Raw genomic sequence first — 20494 nt, forward strand, 5'->3', positions numbered from 1 at the left:
TTATCACAACTTATCAGTCACTGAAAAAGCTGGTCCTGACAGAAGAGGAGGCGGGGCCAAGATGGCAGACTAGGGAGACGCTACCTCGGATCCCTCTTGCAACAAAGACTCGGAAAAACAAGCGAATCGATCAAGTACATAACAATCTACGAACCCTGAACAATAAACACAGATTTAGAGACGGAAAACGAACAAATAAGGGGAAGCAGCGATTGTTTTCAGAGCCTGGAGCCAGCGTCCCAGTCAGGTAACCTTTGGCGCCCGATTTAGGGCAGAGCCCAGGGGAGCTGACGGTGCAAACAAGGGGCCCAGCCCTACCCCCTGAACTCACCCCGGGAGGGGGCCCAGTCGGTTCGCACGGGCGGCGTGACGACGCAGCCGGTGGGAGAAGTCCCCGGGAGGCAGTGACTGGTCTTGGAGCTGGGAGAGTAGCGTCCCAGCCGGGGAACCGTCCCGCCGGGATTTTGACTGGGCGCTGGCACGGCACAAGCACAGAGAGCTGCTCCACTCCCCTGAACTCACCCCGGGAGGGGGCCCAGCCGATCCGCAGGGGCGGCTCGGCGACGGCTGGCGGGACGAGAAGTCCCGGGAGGCAGCGACTGATTTTGGAGCCGGGAGTAAAGCATCCCAGCAGGGGAACCTTCACGCTAGGATTTAGACTGGCAGCGGGGGGCTTCAGAGGGCCAGACCCCCGGGGGCAATCTCCACACAGCCAGCACACATAGGTGACACGCCCCGCGGGAATCTCAGATATAATAGTCATTCCAAGCAAGACAAGCAACTCTGGCTATATTCTGAGGTGCTACTCTCCTATCTCTCTGATCCCTCCCCCACCCTTCCCAGGCAGCTTCATTAACATTGGAATTGCCTGAGCCAGAGGGATAATGGCTCCGGCTCCGCGGCGGCTTTGCTCTTTCCCCCTTTTTTTTTTGGTCTTTTCCTAACCCACTCTTTCAGCCTGAGAAAACAACAACAACAACAACAACAAAAAACCCCAGGGACCAAAAATCCACCCCTAATTGGACTAAAAACACAGAACCAGCTACAGCCAAGCATATATAATCCAAATCTCAGACTTTCATCCTTACAGGGAACAAGGTAGCGGTTGTAACCCAAAGGCAATTCTGATAGGGATCTGACTGCATTTTTCTTTAGCGGATTTTCTGGAAAAACTAGTTTCCCAGTGATGGCTCGGAGACAGCAGTCCATATCAAACCACATAAAGAAGCAGACCATGACAGCTTCTACAACCCCCCAAACAAAAGAATCAAAATCCTTCCCAAATGAAGATACAATACTGGAATTATCAGATACAGAATATAAAAAACTAATTTACAGAATGCTTCAAGACATCAGAAACGAAATAAGGCAAACTACAGAAAAAACCAAGGAACACACCGATAAAACTGTTGAGGAACTCAAAAAGATTATTCAAGAACATAGTGGAAAAATTAATAAGTTGCAGGAATCCATAGAGAGACAGCATGTAGAAATCCAAATGATTAACAATAAAATTACAGAATTAGACAACGCAATAGGAAGTCAGAGGAGCAGACTCGAGCAATTAGAATGCAGACTGGGACATCTGGAGGACCAGGGAATCAACACCAACATAGCTGAAAAAAAATCAGATAAAAGAATTAAAAAAAATGAAGAAACCCTAAGAATCATGTGGGACTCTATCAAGAAGGATAACTTGCGGGTGATTGGAGTCCCAGAACAGGGAGGGGGGACAGAAAACACAGAGAAAATAGTTGAAGAACTCCTGACACAAAACTTCCCTGACATCATGAAAGACGAAAGGATATCTATCCAAGATGCTCATTGAACCCCACATAAGATTGATCCAAAAAGAAAAACACCAAGACATATTATCATCAAACTCGCCAAAACCAAAGATAAACAGAAAATTTTAAAAGCAGCCAGGGAGAAAAGAAAGGTTTCCTTCAAGGGAGAATCAATAAGAATAAGTTCAGACTACTCAGCAGAAACCATGCAGGCAAGAAGGGAATGGGACGACATATACAGAGCACTGAAGGAGAAAAACTGCCAGCCAAGGATCATATATCCAGCAAAAATCTCTCTGAAATATGAAGGCGAAATTAAGATATTTACAGATAAACACAAGTTTAGAGAATTTGCAAAAACCAAACCAAAGCTACAAGAAATACGAAAGGATATTGTTTGGTCAGAAAACCAATAACATCAGATACCAGCACAACACAAGGTCACAAAACAGAACATCCTGGTATCAACTCAAATAGGGAAATCACAAAAACAAATTATGATTAATTAAAAAAAAAAATACTCATAACAGGGAATCATGGAAGTCAATATGTAAAAAATCACAATAATCAAAAAGAGGGACTAAATACAGGAGGCATAGAACTGCCATATGGAGAGTGATACAAGGTGATACAGAACAATACAAGTCAGGTTTTTACTTAGAAAAATAGGGGTAAATAATAAGGTAACCACAAAGAGGTATAACAACTCCATAACTCAAGATAAAAGCCAAGAAAAACGTAACGACTCAACAAACATAAAGTCAAACACTACGAAAATGAGGATCTCACAATTTAATAAGAAAAACGTCTCAGCACAAAAAAGTATGTGGAAAAATGAAATTGTCAACAACACACATAAAAAGGCATCAAAATGACAACACTAAACACTTATTTATCTATAATTACGCTGAATGTAAATGTACTAAATGCACCAATTAAGAGACAGAGAGTCTCAGACTGGATAAAGAAACACAATCCGTCTATATGCTGCCTACAAGAGACACACCTTAGACTTAGAGACACAAACAAACTAAAACTCAAAGGATGGAAAAAAATATATCAAGCAAACAATAAGCAAAAAAGTAGCAATATTAATTTCTGACAAAATAGACTTTAGACTTATATCCACCACAAACGATAAAGAAGGACACTACATAATGATAAAAGGGACAATTGATCAGGAAGACATAACCATATTAAATATTTATGCACCCAATGACAGGGCTGCAAGATACATAAATCAAATATTAACAGAATTGAAAAGTGAGATAGACACCTCCACAATTATAGTAGGAGACTTCAACACACCACTTTCGGAGAAGGACAGGACAACCAGTAAGAAGCTCAACAGAGACACGGAAGACCGAATTACAACAATCAACCAACTTGACCTCATTGACTTATACAGAACTCTCCACCGAACTGCTATGAAGTATACTTTTTTTTCTAGCGCACATGGAACATTCTGTAGAATAGACCACATATTAGGTCATAAAACAAACCTTTGCAGAGTCAAAAACATCGAAATATTACAAAGCATCTTCTCAGACCACAAGGCAATAAAACTAGAAATCAATAACAGAAAAACTAGGGAAAAGAAATCAAATACTTGGAAACTGAACAATACCCTCCTCAAAAAAGACTGGGTTATAGAAGACATCAAGGAGGGAATAAGGAAATTCATAGAATGCAACGAGAAGGAAAATACTTCCTATCAAAACCTCTGGGACACAGCAAAAGCAGTGCTCAGAGGCCAATTTATATCGATAAATGCACACATACAAAAAGAAGAAAGAGCCAAAATCAGAGAACTGTCCCTACAACTTGAACAAAGAGGAAGTGAGCAACAAAAGAATCCATCAGTCACCAGAAGAAAACAAATAATAAAAATTAGAGCTGAACTAAATGAATTAGAGAACAGAAAAACAATTGAAAGAATTAACAAAGCCAAAAGCTGGTTCTTGGAAAAAATTAACAAAATTGATAAACCACTGGCTAGACTGACTAAAGAAATACAGGAAAGGAAACAAATAACCTGAATAAGAAACGAAAAGGACCACATCACAACAGACCCAACTGAAATTAAAAGAATCATATCAGATTATTACGAGAAACTGTACTCTAACAAGTTTGCAAACCTAGAAGAAATGGATGAATTCCTGGAAAAACACTACCTACCTAAACTAACACATTCAGAAGTAGAACAACTAAATAGACCCATAACAAAAAAAGAGATTGAAACGGTAATCAAAAAACTCCCAACAAAAAAAAGCCCTGGCCCGGACGGCTTCACTGCAGAGTTCTACCAAATTTTCAGAGAAGAGTTAACACCACTACTACTAAAGGTATTTCAAAGCATAGAAAATGATGGAATACTACCCAACTCATTCCATGAAGCCACCATCTCCCTGATACCAAACCAGGTAAAGACATTACAAAAAAAGAAAATTACAGACCTAGATCCCTCATGAACATAGATGCAAAAATCCTCAACAAAATTCTAGCCAATAGAATACAACAACATATCAAAAAAATAATTCACCACGATCAAGTGGGATTTATACCAGGTATGCAAGGCTGGTTTAATATCAGAAAAGCCATTAATGTAATCCATCACATAAATAAAACAAAAGACAAAAACCACATGATCTTATCAATTGATGCAGAAAAGGCATTTGACAAAGTCCAACACCCATTTATGATAAAAACTCTTACCAAATTAGGAATTGAAGGAAAATTCCTGAACATAATAAAGGGCATCTATGCAAAGCCAACAGCCAATATCACTCTAAATGGAGAGAACCTGAAAGCATTTCCCTTGAGAACGGGAACCAGACAAGGATGCTCTTTGTCACCGCTCTTATTCAACATCGTGCTAGAAGTCCTAGCCAGGGCAATTAGCCTAGACAAAGAAATAAAAGGCACCCGGATTGGCAAGGAGGAAGTAAAATTATCTCTATTTGCAGATGACATGATCTTATACACAGAAAACCCTAAGGAATCCTCCAGAAAACTACTGAAACTAATAGAAGAGTTTGGTAGAGTCTCAGGTTATCAAATAAACATACAAAAATCACTTGGATTCCTCTACATCAACAAAAAGAACATCGAAGAGGAAATAACCAAATCAATACCATTCACAGTAGCCACCAAGAAGAAAAAATACTTAGGAATAAATCTTACCAAGGATGTAAAAGACCTATACAAAGAAAACTACAAAGCTCTACTACAAGAAATTAAAAAGGACATACTTAAGTGGAAAAACATACCTTGCTCATGGATAGGAAGACTTAACATAGTAAAAATGTCTATTCTACCAAAAGCCATCTATACATACAATGCACTTCCGATCCAAATTCCAATGTCATTTTTTAAGGTGATAAAGAAACAAATCACCAATTTCATATGGAAGGGAAAGAAGCCTCGGATAAGTAAAGCATTACTGAAAAAGAAGAAGAAAGTGGGAGGCCTCACTCTACCTGATTTCAGAAGCTATTATACAGCCACAGTAGTCAAAACAGCCTGGTACTGGTACAACAACAGACACATAGACCAATGGAACAGAATTGAGAACCTAGATATAAATCCATCCACATATGAGCAGCTGATATTTGACAAAGGACCAGTGTCAGTTAATTGGGGAAAAGATAGTCTTTTTAACAAATGGTCCTGGCATAACTGGATATCCATTTGCAAAAAAATGAAACAGGACCCATACCTCACACCATGCACAAAAACTAACTCCAAGTGGATCAAAGACCTAAACATAAAGACTAAAACAATAAAGATCATGGAAGAAAAAATAGGGACAACGCTAGGAGCCCTAACACAAGGCATAAACAGAATACAAAACATTACCAAAAATGACAAAGAGAAACCCGATAACTGGGAGCTCCTAAAAATCAAACACCTATGCTCATCTAAAGACTTCACCAAAAGAGTAAAAAGACCACCTACAGACTGGGAAAGAATTTTCACCTATGACATCTCCGACCAGCACCTGATCTCTAAAATCTACATGATTCTGTCAAAACTCAACCACAAAAAGACAAATAACCCAATCAAGAAGTGGGCAAAGGATATGAACACACACTTCACTAAAGAAGATATTCAGGCAGCTAACAGATACATGAGAAAATGCTCTCCATCATTAGCCATTAGAGAAATGCAAATTAAAACTACGATGAGATTCCATCTCACTCCAACAAGGCTGGCATTAATCCAAAAAACACAAAACAATAAATGTTGGAGAGGCTGCGGAGAGATTGGAACTCTTATACACTGCTGGTGGGAATGTAAAATGGTACAATCACTTTGGAAATCTATCTGGCGTTATCTTAAACAGTTAGAAATAGAACTACCATACAAACCAGAAATCCCACTCCTTGGAATATACCCTAGAGAAATAAGAGCCTTCACACAAACAGATATATGCACACCCATGTTTATTGCAGCTCTGTTTACAATAGCAAAAAGCTGGAAGCAACCAAGGTGTCCATCAACGGAGGAATGGGTAAATAAATTGTGGTATATTCACACAATGGAATACTACACATCGATAAAGAACAGTGACGAATTTGTGAAACGTTTCATAACATGGAGGAACCTGGAAGGCATTATGCTGAGCGAAATGAGTCAGAGGCAAAAGGACAAATATTGTATAAGACCACTATTATAAGATCTTGAGAAATAGTAAAAACTGAGAAGAACACATACTTTTGTGGTTACGAGGGGGGGAGGGAGGGTGGGAGAGAGTTTTTTACTGATTAATTAGTAGATAAGAACTGCTTTAGGTGAAAGGAAGGACAACACTCAATACATGAAGGTCAGCTCAACTGGACTGGACCAAAAGCAAAGAAGTTTCCAGGATAAAATGAATGCTTCAAAGGTCAGCGGAGCAAGGGCAGGGGTTTGGGAACCATGCTCTAAGGCGACTTCTAAGTCAATTGGCAAAATAATTCTATTAAGAAAACATTCTGCATCCCGCTTTGAAATGTGGCGTCTGGGGTCTTAAATGCTAACAAGCGGCCATCTCAGATGCATCAATTGGTCTCAACCCACCTGGAGCAAAGGAGAATGAAGAACACCAAGGTCACATGACAACTAAGAGTCCAAGAGACAGAAAGGGCCACATGAACCAGAGACCTACATCATCCTGAGACCAGAAGAACTAGTTGGTGCCTGGCCACAATCGATGACTGCCCTGACAGGGAGCACAACAGAGAACCCCTGAGGGAGCAGGAGATCAGTGGGATGCAGACCCCAAATTCTCACAAAAAGACCATACTTAATGGTCTGACTGAGACTAGAGGAATCCCGACGGCCATGGTCCCCAGACCTTCTGTTGGCACAGGACAGGAACCATCCCCAAAGACAACTCATCAGACGTGAAAGGAACTGGACAGTGGGTGGGAGAGAGATGCTAATGAAGAGTGAGCTAATTATATCAGGTGGACACTTGAGATTGTGTTGGCATCTCATGTCTGGAGAGGGGATGGGAGGATAGAGAGAGTTGGAAGCTGGCAAAATTGTCACGAAAGGGGAGACTGGAAGGGCTGACTCATTAGGGGGAGAGCAAGTGGGAGTACGGAGTAAGATGTATGTAAACTTATATGTGACAGTTTGACTTGATTTGTAAGCGTTCACTTGAAGCTCAATAAAAGTTAATAAAGAAAAAAAAAAGCTGGTCCTAGATTCCTGGAAATGAACTCATACCTAGGGCTCAAGTTTCATTTTCTCAAAGTTGTTTTCTCAGTTTCCGTTTTTCTTCCTATTTGTAAACACACACACACACACACACATTGTTGGCTGTTTTCTGTCTCCTTAATGCTGCTCTGTCCTGTGTCACTTGTGGGTTGTTTCTGCCAAGAACACAATGGGCAAGATTCTGAACACCTAATCAGCCTGAGCAAGAGCCCCACGGAACCAGAACTGCTGCCAAACTCACAGCAATGACAAGATCCCCCATTTGTCTGCTTCTCTGTGTGCTATTTAGTACATTGGAAAATTATGAACCCGCTTGTTTTTTCCCAAAAACTCCAAAGTCACCTTGCTCTGTTTAAAAAGAGAAATTTTTAAATTCATTTATTTCAGATTTTCCATTTATCTGAAAACATGACTAAATCTATAGTACTTATTCAAAAATTTCATTTGTATAGAATCTTCTGACTTGTTCATGTCTCTGGAAAAACATGGCTAACAATAGAATAACATGTTTTGTTTGAAGGACACCAGACAATAGCACATACATTTTCTCTGTTTCAATGATTATAAAAAGGCTATACAAAAAAAAAAAAAAAAAAAATCCACAAACAAAAGGAATTCAGCACAGGAAGAGTAAGAGGAACAAAGAAAACGTCAGCACCACAAAAAAAGCACTACAAAATGATAGCAAAAAACTCTCACGTATCAATAATTACACTGAACATAAATGGCTTAAATGCACCCATAAAGAGACAGAATGACAATGGTTAAAAAAACAGGACCCATCAATACACTGTCTACAAGAGACACACATTACAAACAAATACATAAATACATTTTTCCATTCCAAAAATGGGAAAAAAAAAATCAAGCAAACGGCAACCAAAAAAAGAGCAGAAGTGGCAATACTAATCTCAGATAAAATAGACTTTAAAATAAAATAAAATTCGCCATAAAGGACAAGGAATGACACTATAATAATGATGATCCACCATGAGGACATAACTATAATAAATATCTATACACCCAATGACACAGCTCTAAAATACATAAACTCTAACAGCACTGAAAAGAGAAACTGACAATTTCACAGCAATAGTAGGTGACTTCAACACACCACTCTTGGTAAAGGACAGGACATCTAGAAAGAAACTCAACAAAGATACAGAAGATCTAAAGGCCACAATCAACGAACCTGACCTGACCTCATAGACATATATAGAACACTCCACTCAACAGCACCAAAGTACACATTCTTTTCCAACGAACATGGAACATTCTCCAGAATAGATCACATCCTAGCCAACAAAGCAGCCCTCCATAAAATTTAAAACACTGAGATAACACAAAGCATCATCTCTGACCAGAACACCCTAAAAGTAGAAATTAATAACAGGAAGAACAAGGAAAAAAAAATCAAATACTTAGAAAATGAATAACACCTTGCTTAAAAACCACTGGGTAACAGAAGAAATCAAAGACGGAATCCAAAAATTCCTAGAATCAAACAAGAATGAAAACACATCATACCAAACCTTTGGGACACAGCAAAGGCAGGGACCAGAGGTCAATTTATAAAAATAGATGCACACATCAAAAAAAAGAAAGACAAAATCAAAACATTAGTTACACAACTCAAATTTAGAAAGAGGACAGAAAAAGAAGCCCACAGACACCAGAAGAAAGGAAATAATAAAGATCAGAGCAGAAATAAATGAAATAGAGAACAGAAAAGCAATAGAAAGAATCAACAAAACCAAAAGTTGGTTCTTTGAGAGGGTCAACACAATTGACAAACCACTGACCAAACTGACAAAAGAAAAACAGGATAGTATGCAAATAACCCCAATAAGAAATGAAATGGACATTACAACAGACCCAACTGAAATAAAAAGGATCCTAATAGACTACTACGAAAAACGATACTCCAACAAATTCGAAAACCTAGAAGAAATGGACAAATATCTAGAAACACATTACCTACGCAAACTAACACAACCTGAGGTTGAAAATCTGAACAGACCCATAATAAGAGAAGAGATTGAAAAGGTAATTTAAAAACTTCTCAACAACAACCAAAAAAAGAAAAAAAGTCCTTGCCCAGATGGCTTCACTGGAGAATTCTACCAAACATTCACAAAAGATCTTGCACCAGTACTACTCAAAACTGTTTCAGAACATAGAACAGTAAGGGATACTTCTGAATTCAATCTGTGAAGCCAGCATAACCTTGATATAAAAACTAGGCAAAGATACCACACACAAAAAAAGAAAATTACAGACCAATATCTCTCATGAATACAGATGTGAAAATTCTAGCCAATAGAATTCAGCACCTTATTAAAAAAAAAAAAAATACACCACGATCAAGTAGGATTCATACCATGTATACAAGGATGGTTCAACATCAGAAAGTCAATCAACATAATCTACCACATAAATAAAACAAAAGAAAAGGCTCACATGACCATCTCAATTCAATGAAGTCCAAAACCCATTCCTGATAAAAACTCTCTATAAAATAGGTATAGAAGGGAACTTCCTCAACATATTAAAGGGCATCTATACAAAACCAGGAAACCCTGGTGGCATAGTAGTTAAGCGCTACAGCTGCTAACCAAAAGGTCGGCAGTCAAATCTACCAGGTGCTCCTTGGGAACTGTATGGGACAGTTCTACTCTGTCCTATAGGGTTGCTATGAGTCGGAATCGACTCGATGGCAATTTTTTTTTTTTTTTTTGAGTACACAAAACCAACAGCCAACATCATTCTTAATGAAAAGAGGCTGAAAACATTCCCCCTGAAAATAGGAACAAGACAAGGATGCCCTTTATTACCATGCCTATTTTTGTGCTGGAAGTCTTAGCTAGAGCAATAAAGGGCATCCACGTTGGTAAGGAAGAAGGAAAACTATCCCTATTTGTAGATGATATGATACTATACATAGAGAACCCAAAGGACTCCACAAGGAAACTACTGGAACTAATGGAAAGATTTAGCAGGATAGCAAGATACAAGACAAACATACAAAAATCAGCTGGATTCCTTATGCACCAATAAAGAAAACATGAAAAGGGAATCAGGAAATACCACCTAAAAAAAAATAAAATACTTAGGAATAAATCTAGCCAGGGACATAAAAGACCTATACAAAGAAAACTACAAAACACTACTGCAAGAAACCTATATAAATGGAAAAAGATATGCCCATGGATAGGTAGTCTCAACATTGTGAAAACGTTAATTCTACCCAAAGCAATCTACAAATACAAGGCAATCCTGATCCAAATACCAAAAGCATTCTTTAATGAGATGGAAAAACTAATCATTAACCTTATATGGAAAGGGAAGAAGCCCTGGATATGCAAAGCACTATTAAAGAAAAAGAATAAAGTAGGAGGACTCCCACTATCTAACCTCAGAACCTACTATACAGCTATGCTAGTCAAAACAGCCTGGTACTGGAACGACGACAGACACATCGACCAATGGAACAGAATCGAGAACCAAGATGTAAATCCAGCCTCCTACAGACACCTGATCTTTGACAAAGCCCCAAAACCCATTAAATGGTGCTGGCAAAAATAGATGTTCATCTGTAAAAAAATGAAACAGGACCCATACCTCACACAAAATGGATTAAAGTCCTACATAAAAAACCAAAAACTATAAAAATCATAGAAGAAAAAACAGGGTCAATGCTAGAGGCCCTAATACATGGCATAAATGGCATACAAACCCTAATTTACACCACACAAACAACAGAAGATAAACTAGGTAAGTGGGATCTTCCAAAAATTAAACACTTATTTTTATCAAGACTTCACCAAAGGAGTAAAAAGAGAACCTACAAACTAGAAAAAAATTTTTTTGGCTATTACAAATGGAACAAAGTTCTAATTTCTAAAATCAATAGGAAAACCTAACATCTCTACAACAAAAAGACAAATAATCCAATTAAAGGATATGAACGAACACTTCACCAAAAAAGACATTCAGGTGGCTAACAGACACATGAGGAAATGCTCGTGATCACTAGCCATTAGAGAAATGCAAATCGAAACTACAAAGAGATACCATCTCACCCCAACATTACTGGCGCAAAAAAAAAAAAAAACAGAAAATAAGAAATGTTGAAGAGGTGCGAAGAGCTTGTAACTCTTATGTATTGCTGGTGGGAATGTAAAATGCCTAATCACTATCAAAAACAATACGGCACTTCTTTAAAAAGCTAGCAATAGAAATACCATATGATCCAGCAATACTATTCCTAGGAATACACCCTAGAGAAATAAGAGCCGTCGCACGAATGGACATATGCACGCCCATGTTCATTGCAGCATAATTCCCAATAGCAAAAAGATGGAAACAACCTAAGTGCCCATCAACAGATGAATGGATAAACAATGGTACATACACACAATGGAATACTATGCAACAAGAAAGAACAATGATGAATCGCGCAACATCTCACAACATGGATGAATCTGCAGGGCTTTATGCTGAGTAAAATAAGTCAATCACAAAAGGACAAATACTGTATGAGACCACATGAGGAGGGAAAAACATTGACTAGACAATATATAAATACTAACTTTGGTGAAAGGTAGGACAGTACACAATACTGGGGAAGTCAGTACAACTTGACTAAGGCAAGTTCATAGAAGCTTCATAGACACATTCGACCTCCCTGAGGGACTGAATTACTGAACTGAGGGCTAGGGACCATATTCTCAGAGACATCTAGCTCAACTGGCATAACATGGTTTATAAAGAAAATGTTCTACATCCTACTTGGCTGAGTAGCATCTGGGGCTGTAAAAGCTAGTGAGCAGCCATCTAAGATATTCCACTGATCCCACCTCATCTGGAGCAAGAGTGAATGAAGAAAATCAAAGACACAAGGGAAAGATTAGTCCAAAGGACTAACAGACCACAACTACCACTGCCTCCACCAGACAGAGTCCAGCACAACTAGATGGTGCCTGGCTACCACCACTGACTGCTCTGACAAGGGGCACGCTAGAGGGTCCCAGACAGAGTTGGAGATAAATATAGAGCAAAATTCTAACTCACACAAAAAAAACCAAGACTGTGGGTGTGTTGCAAAGGTAAGAGGTATACTGAGAATAAAAAGTGAAACTGAAGTCGAAAATGAAACTTAAACAGCTATGACTTTCTTTGTTCTTCTTTGGGATATATTCCAAGCTTTTCAAAAGTGATTGGGAGGAAGCTGGTGAAAAGCAGTTTTATGGATGTACTAATTCCCCTGATGGGGTCCTTCTGGCCTTGCAGAGACTTGGAAGCTTGGAGATGCCTTTTAGCACATCTCCTAGGTATACCTAGAGCCAGGGAGACCTGTGAGAATTGGCTGTGTAAACGTGAGAAAGTCATGACCAGCATTTGGGCCTGTGTTTCCTCACCTGGAAACAGGAATTGTTCCTTTTATAGTATAAAATTCTGTAAATCTCTAAGCTGGAGACTCAACCCGAATTTGTTCCTCCTCTGTGAGAGGCCGTGTCTCACTAATTATTCCGTGCTTTTGCATCCTCTCTGGAGAATGGGCACTGACAGTAAGATGCCGGTAAACATTTTCTTTTTTTTTGTACTTTAGATGAAGGTTTACAGGCAAATTAATTTTTCATTAAACAATTAATACATACTGTTTTGTGATTGGGATTGGTTGCATTCCCGTCAGAGTGGAAAGTGAAACTAAATCTGGAAATGAAACTTAACCAGTGTTTTATTTCTGGAGTTAGTTTCACTTTCCACTTTCAGTTTCCCTCTCATGTTTGCAAGAACACACCCACAGGTTATATCATTAGCTGCTATTTATGTCCCTTATATATTCCTGTACTGGAGTTTAAATTTGTCTGAAAATCTACAAGAGAGACCAGGTCTCAGAGGAGTCCTGCAGGCTGAACTAAATATTGCTGAACTGCTGTCTTATTCACAGCACCCATGAGGTAAGTGTTTCTCTGCATCTCTGTCATCGTATCTAGAGATTTGGGGGGTGGGGGGGGGGGATGTTAATCAATACTATCTCAACAGACTTGGTCTCAGTGGGGTCAAGTTTCCTAACTTCTATTTCAGCATTTGCTTTTGAATGGAATGTGTGTGTGTTAAACTAGTTTATTAATTCAGGGATTTTAACTTTTGTTAGCATCACCCTGAAGAAGCTTACTTCAAGCTAGAGCTCAAAGAAGAGAAGTAGGAAAAGAGTTTGGCAGAAAGTGAGAAATGATCCCAACCTCCGAAATCTTTTTCCATCACACCTGATGTCTGTCTAACTGAGGGAGGGAGTGGGCAGCTGGTCTGGGCAGAGACATTGCTTTATGCTGGTTCCTCACCATGTTGAAAAAGTAGGACCCGCCAGGCTCTGTAAGCTGCAGTCCTGGGGTCTCCCAGAAGTCTTGCAGGAAAATATTGTGGGGATGTGGTGGGAAGGGCTCTAGCCTAGAGAACAGGGCCTTCCTCTGTAGGCCTCTGGTGTCACTCTCTGCACTGCAGGCCTCCTATGTCCCTCCTTAGTCTATGTCCCTCCTCAGTCAGCTGGATTTAAGATTAGTTGCATCTGCACACACCTCTTCCCCCAGAGAAGCCGGGCTGTCTTCAGAGCCTGATATCCTCCTGTCCAGGGAGCTTGGCGGGATTCAGTGCTCGGGACATCAGCATCTTCCTTACTGAACAGCCTCCTGTGGGAATTTCTAGATTGTCCAAATTGAATCTTGATGCAAATAACCACTGATATCAGCAGATAAGAATCCATTGATTAGTAACGGCCTACAAATTTGCCCTCAGCGCTCCAGTGGGAAAAATTCTGAAGTGGGCAAAAGTTCAGGCCTATGATGAACTCCCTCCTCTCTTTGGCCATAAACTGATGAAGCAGGTTGTCAAAGATCATTAAAATAATAATAATAGCAATTATCACTTCCCAAATCCCTATTAGGTGCCAGCCTATCTTCTAAAAAATATTATACAGATTATTATATTTAATGCTTACAACAAACCTATGAGGCAGCTACTCATATTATCCTGATTTTGCAACAAGGAATCTTAGATTCAGAAAAGTTAACATCACACAGATAATAAAGTGGTAGAACTGAGACATGAACAAATTTCAATGGCATATGTTTCATCTGTAAACCAGTGTTTCTCCAAAGATACAAGTGGATGCACATGACATAATTCCAAACGGCACATTAATTAGCTTTTATGTTTGAATGCTTTTGTATTTACTTTAAAATGTATTCAAAAAACGTACATAAAATTTGTAGAATTTCTATTCAGGGATGTAGTAAATTTTTTATTGTCATAAAATACATATAAGATAAAATTTACGATTTTAACTAAGGTGCATGATTCAGTGGCATTTAGTACATTCACAATGTTAGGTAACCATCACCACTGTCTAGTTCCAGAACATTTTCATCATCCCAGAAGGAAATTCTGTACCCATTAAACAGTCACTCACTATTTTCCACTCCTTGGCAACCACTGACCTGTTTTCTGTCTCTAAGGATTTGCCTATTCTGGATATTTCTTGTAAAAGGAAACATACAATAGGGGGCACTTCATTTCTGGCTTCTTCTGCTAATACTTCTAATACACGTCTGTAGCACATATTAGTACTTTGCTTCTTTCTATGGCGGAACAATATATTGCATTACATGAATGCACCTACCACATTCTGTTTACCAGGTCATTAGCTGATGGACATTTGGATTGTTTTCACCTTTTTGCCATCGTGAATAGTGCTGCTATAAGCATTCATGTATGCTTTTGTTTGAACACCTGTTTTCAATTCAAATATAAGCCCAGACTGGAAATTACTCGATCATATACAAATTCTAGGTTTAACTAGACTGGAAATTGCTGGGTCATACGCAAATTCTAGGTTTAACTTAATAGAGGAACAGCCAAACTGTTTTCCACAGCAGCTGCACCATTTTACACTCTCACCAGCAATGCATGAGGGTTACTTATTGTACTTTTCAGCTCCAGAATTTCTATTTTAATCCTTTTTATAATTTTGTCCCTTTTAGATACTCTCCACTTGGTGAGACATATATTCTCTCAGTGTCCCATGCAGTTTATCATTCCCAGTTTGCTTCACAACCTTGATTGCTAAATTCTTAGTTTTCATCTTGAAGTATCAAATTCTGTTTTTCTTGTCCCTCACCTTTTCTCCCCACTGCTCCCCACTTCCCCCTCTGTCCTGTCCCCTCCCCTGGCTGAGGTAACTGTATTAGTTTTCTGTCACCGTAAGAAATTATTACAAACTTAGAGGCTTAAAACAATACAGTTGCATCGTCTTACAGTTGTATGTGTCACACGTCTGACACAAATCTCACTGGGCTAAAATCAAAGTGTCAGTGTGGCTGCATTCCTTAGTGGAGGAGGCTCTAGGGGAGAATCCATTTGCTTGCTTATGCGGTTGCTGGCCTTATTCAGTTCCTTGTAGTTTTAGGACTAACGTCCCCATTTTCTTGCTAGCTGTCAGCTGAGGGCCATTCTCAACTTCTCTAAGCCCCCAACATCCCTTGGCCTATGTCCTGGTTCCTCTTTCAACTCCAGCAACGAAGTCAAGTTCCTCCCACACTTTGAATCTCTCCTGCCTCTTCTTCTGTTATTGCATCTCCACAACCACCGCTTGGAAAGGCTCTCTGCTTTTAAAGATTCATGTGATTAGATTGGGCCTGCCTGAATAATCTCATTTTAAGGTTCATAACCTTAATCACATCTTAAAATCTGTTTTGCCACATGACGGAGTATGTACATGTTCTGAAGATTAGGAGAAGAACCTCTCTGAGGGGCCATTATTCTGCCTAACACAATAACCAATGCTAACAACCAATACATATATGTAAGGGTTTGCATCTTTATGTAATAAAGATGGGGTCATGTTTTAACACTTCTCTGTAGCTGTACTTAATTGTGTATTATGAAAGTCCTTGAAATTCAACTGGTTTTGACCTAACTCATATAATCTAATGGCTGTGTAATATTCCATGGTATGGATGTACTGTAATTTATTTAATCATTCCCCACTGGTATTTCCAATGTCTTGATATTATATAAAATGCTGCAATGAATATTCTTGAACATACATCCCTATGTACTCGTGTTTTTATCTGGAAGATTCCTAAGGATGGAATTACTTTATCCATGGAAATGTGTATTTTTTATTTTAATGACTATTATTATATTGCTCTTCAAAAAGGCCACAACAACTCATGATTGCAGTAATTCGTATCCCCTCTCATTAAACCTTTGGTAAGCTGACTAGAATAAAGTTATAAATTGCTGCTACTTTAATTTGGATTTCCCTCGTGGTTAGGCGGCTTACAGCATCTTTTTTCATGGCTATTGACTAATTAGCCCTGGTGGCTCAGCAGTTAAGCACTGGGCTGCTAACTGAAAGGTCGGCAGTTGGAATCCACCAGCTGCTCTGAGGGAGAATGGTATGGTATTCTGCTTCCATAAGGATTACCACCAATACCAGTTGTCATACCAGTTGCCGCTGAGCTGATTCTGATTCATAGTGACCCTACAGGATAGAGTCCAATTGGCCCATAGGGTTTCCAAGGCTGTAATCTTTACAGAAGCAGATTGCCACATCTTTCTACAGGTGAGCGGCTGGTGGGTTTGATCCGCCAACCTTTTAGTTAGCAGCTGAGAGCTTAACCACTGTACCACCAGGGCTCCTTCCCGTAAGGATTGCAGCCTTGGAAACTCAACGGGGCAGTTCCAGCCTGTCCTATGGGGTCACTAGGTGTCAAACTCGACTTAACAACAACCAGTTTTTTTCAGGTTTCATTTCTGGTGTTATCAGCTATTATATTTGCTCTTCCATAAATTAACTATATATATAAATTTCTCTTGGTCTGTTGAGTTTTTATTGTCAATTTGCAGAAACACTTAATATATTACAGAATGGGAACCTTCATCATCTATATTATAAACATTTCCCATAGTCTTACTATCCTTCTATTTAACTTGCTTAGAGCACATTTTCTTTTTTTTAATTGTGTTTTAAGTGAAAGTTTACAATTCAAGCCAGTTTCTCACACAAAAACTTATACACATGTTGTTATGTGACCCTAGTTGCTCTCCCGACAATGTGACAGCAAACTTCTCCTCTCCACCTTGTGTTTCCCATGTCCACTGTACCAGCTTCTGTTCCCTTCTGCCTTCTCATCTCACCTCTGGGCAGGAGCCACCCATTTAATCTCATGTACCACCACCATATACTTCAGCCAAGTAGCACACTCTTCACCAGTACCGTTTTATGTCTTAAAGTCCAGTCTGATCTTTGTCTGAATAGTTGGCTTCAGGAATGATTTAATTCTGGGCTAATAGACAGTCCAGGGGCCATGTCTTCTGGGGTCCCTCCAGTCTCAGTCAGACCATCAAGTCTGGTCTTTTTACTAGAATTTGAGTTCTGCAGCCCACTTTTCTACTGCTCCATCAGGAACTTCTGATGTGTTCCCTGTCAGGGCAGTCATTGGTGGTAGCCGGGCAGCATCTAGTTCTTCCAGTATCAGGCTGATGGAGTGTCTGGTTTATGTGGCCCTTTTTGTCTCTTGGGCTCGTATTTTCCTCGTGTCTTTGGTGTTCTTCATTATCCTTTGCTCCAGGTGTTACAGAACATTTTCTTAATAAACTTTGTTATGCCAATTGACCTAGATGTTTTCCGGGAACATCGTAACCATCAAATAATGTTTTCTTCTGTGTCTAAACCTTTTCTTGAGTTCTTATAATAGTGGTCTCATACAATATTTGTCATTTTGCAACTAATTTCACTCAGCATAATGCCTTCCAGATTCGTCCATGTTATGTTTCGCGGATTCGTCATTGTTCTTTATGGTTGCGTGGTATTCCATTGTATGAATATACCATAATTTGTTTACCTGTTCATCCATTGATGGGCATCTAGGTTGTTTCCATCTTTTTGCTATTGTGACTAGTACTGCAGTGAACATGGGATTAGAGCACCCCCTCCATAAATAAGTTTTTAAAATTTTATGTGATCATACACCTATTTCTCCTAGATCATCTTCTTTTTATTATTTTGCATTTACCATTTATTTTGGGTCAAAGTAGGGATAGTTATTCACTTAGACTGTATTTCTTCCTCTTACCCCTCTTTTCCATAAAAGTTGACTACTGTAATTGAGATGGTAGCAGGAGACTGCCATCTATGGGCCACATTTTTACTCATTAAAAAGGTAACTGGTTCTCTTAAACATGCACAGTGTTGGCTTCTTTTTGAGTTTCTTTCCCCAATGCAGAATCCCTGTTGGGGCAGGGCCTCCCCTTCCTGAGGGAAATCCACTATCCTTCAGTATCTCCCCAAAGAGGAAACCCTGGTGGCGCAGTGGTTGAGTGCTACAGCTGCTAACCAAAGGTTTGGCAGTTCAAATCTGCCAGGTGCTCCTTGGAAACTCTTATGGGGCACTTCTACTCTGTCCTATAGGGTCGCTATGTGTCAGAATCGACTTGGCGGCAATGGTTTTTTTCCCAAAGATGAGCCAGATAAATTAAAGATGAATTGGCAGAAAAGTCCAAAAAAAAAAAAAAAAAAAAGCCTGTTCTTTCCAAAGGACAAGAAAAGGGGCAGTCTTTCAAGATGGAAAACTTTAAATCAATAACCACTCTGATCGAGCCAAACACCAGAGAAACACAATTGTGGCCGCATCCTGAACCCCACCAGCAATGGTTGAGTGGAGAGCCTAGACTTCCACCATTGCCAGTCTGTAAGGAGGCATCCCAACTCCTCCCTCCTGCCACATAGGTTGGTGTCAGAGAACACTATGTAGGGAGCCAGCACTTTCATCCCTGCCAAGTAGTATAGGTTCCCCCTTACTGCCAGGTCAGTGGAGACCACCCAGCGCACTGGACATCAACCCCCACGTGGGGGTAATGAGGTACGCCCTCTCCTCTCCATCCAAGTGGTGTCACAGAGGCCTAGTGGAGAATCAGGACTTCCATCACTGCCCAGTGATAATGAGGCCACCTCACCTCACTCACATGCGGTGAGGGGGGGTTCCTTGTTACCCTCCCCATGTGACCACCACCACCCCTAATCAGTGGAGGTTCCATGGGGAAGGTAACAAAGCACCCCACCCCCTCCTAGCCAGGATGGTATCAGCCACAGTGTATTTAGGAGAATGAACTCCCACTCCCCCTCCCGAATGTCAGTGACAGCCAAGTGGGTAACCTGAACTTTCACTCCCACCTGAAAATAATGAGGTAGCATTCCACCTTCCCCTGGTGGGTAAGGATGGAGAAAATCTGGATCACCCATACACTGCTGGTGGGAACGTGAAATGATGCAGCCATCCTGGAACATAGTTTGGCAGTGTCTTTAAAAAATATATACTTAACAACAGAAAACAAACCTGTTGCCATCAAATCAATTCTGACTCATGGCGATTCCATGTGTTCCGGAGTAAAACTGAGCTCCAGAGTTTTCTCCACTGTAAACTTTACAAAAGCAGGTCACTAGGCCTTTTTTCCATGGCACCGCTGGGTGGGTGCAAAGAGCCAAATCTTTTGGTTACTAGTCCAGTGCAAACTGCTTGGTTTTTAGTAACTAATTAAGGCCGCCTAATTTTTTTCATCCATCACATTTTTTAAACTTTTTTATTTTGAAATTATTATAAATTTATAGGACATTGCAGAAATACAGTCGTCCACTGTACGCTTCACTTTGCTTCTATCAGTGGTTATAATGTGTTGCATAATCAACAGGCTAAGGCCCTGAGGTCAATAATGTTTCCCAGGTTCTACATTTCTAACTGGTCTCTGTCCCAATTACATTAATAATAAAAGTTAAACACTTACATAGCACATAATATACTCTAAGTGCTTTATATATATAGCCTTATTGATCATTACCAAATCTAAGGCAGTAAGTACTATTACCCCCATTTCACAGATTTGTCTCTGAATCAGAGACAGCCTACTTGGCTAGAAAGTGCAAGAGCCAGTCTATGAAG

General features: G+C 39.7%; 1 protein-coding gene and 1 pseudogene across 2 annotated transcripts in view; both read left to right on the forward strand.

Moving 5' to 3' along the window:
- Positions 1-1197, forward strand: part of LOC126059994 (interferon-induced protein with tetratricopeptide repeats 1B-like) — a 94841-nt pseudogene extending 93644 nt beyond the window's left edge.
- LOC126059889 (interferon-induced protein with tetratricopeptide repeats 1-like) overlaps positions 1-20494 on the forward strand; it is an 87600-nt gene that overhangs the window by 65331 nt on the left and 1775 nt on the right. Inside the window, exon 1 of one of the 2 annotated variants that reach the window (XM_049855931.1) lies at positions 13334-13456. The exons of the other annotated variant lie outside the window; for it this stretch is intronic. Within the exon in view, the coding sequence (XP_049711888.1) occupies positions 13452-13456 (5 nt within the window). The 5' untranslated portion in view covers positions 13334-13451. Of the gene's footprint in view, positions 1-13333; positions 13457-20494 lie in introns of those variants that run through there. 2 annotated transcript variants of the gene reach the window in all.

The sequence above is a fragment of the Elephas maximus genome, chromosome 16 (genome assembly GCF_024166365.1).
Source record: "Elephas maximus indicus isolate mEleMax1 chromosome 16, mEleMax1 primary haplotype, whole genome shotgun sequence".
Classification (NCBI taxonomy): domain Eukaryota; kingdom Metazoa; phylum Chordata; class Mammalia; order Proboscidea; family Elephantidae; genus Elephas; species Elephas maximus.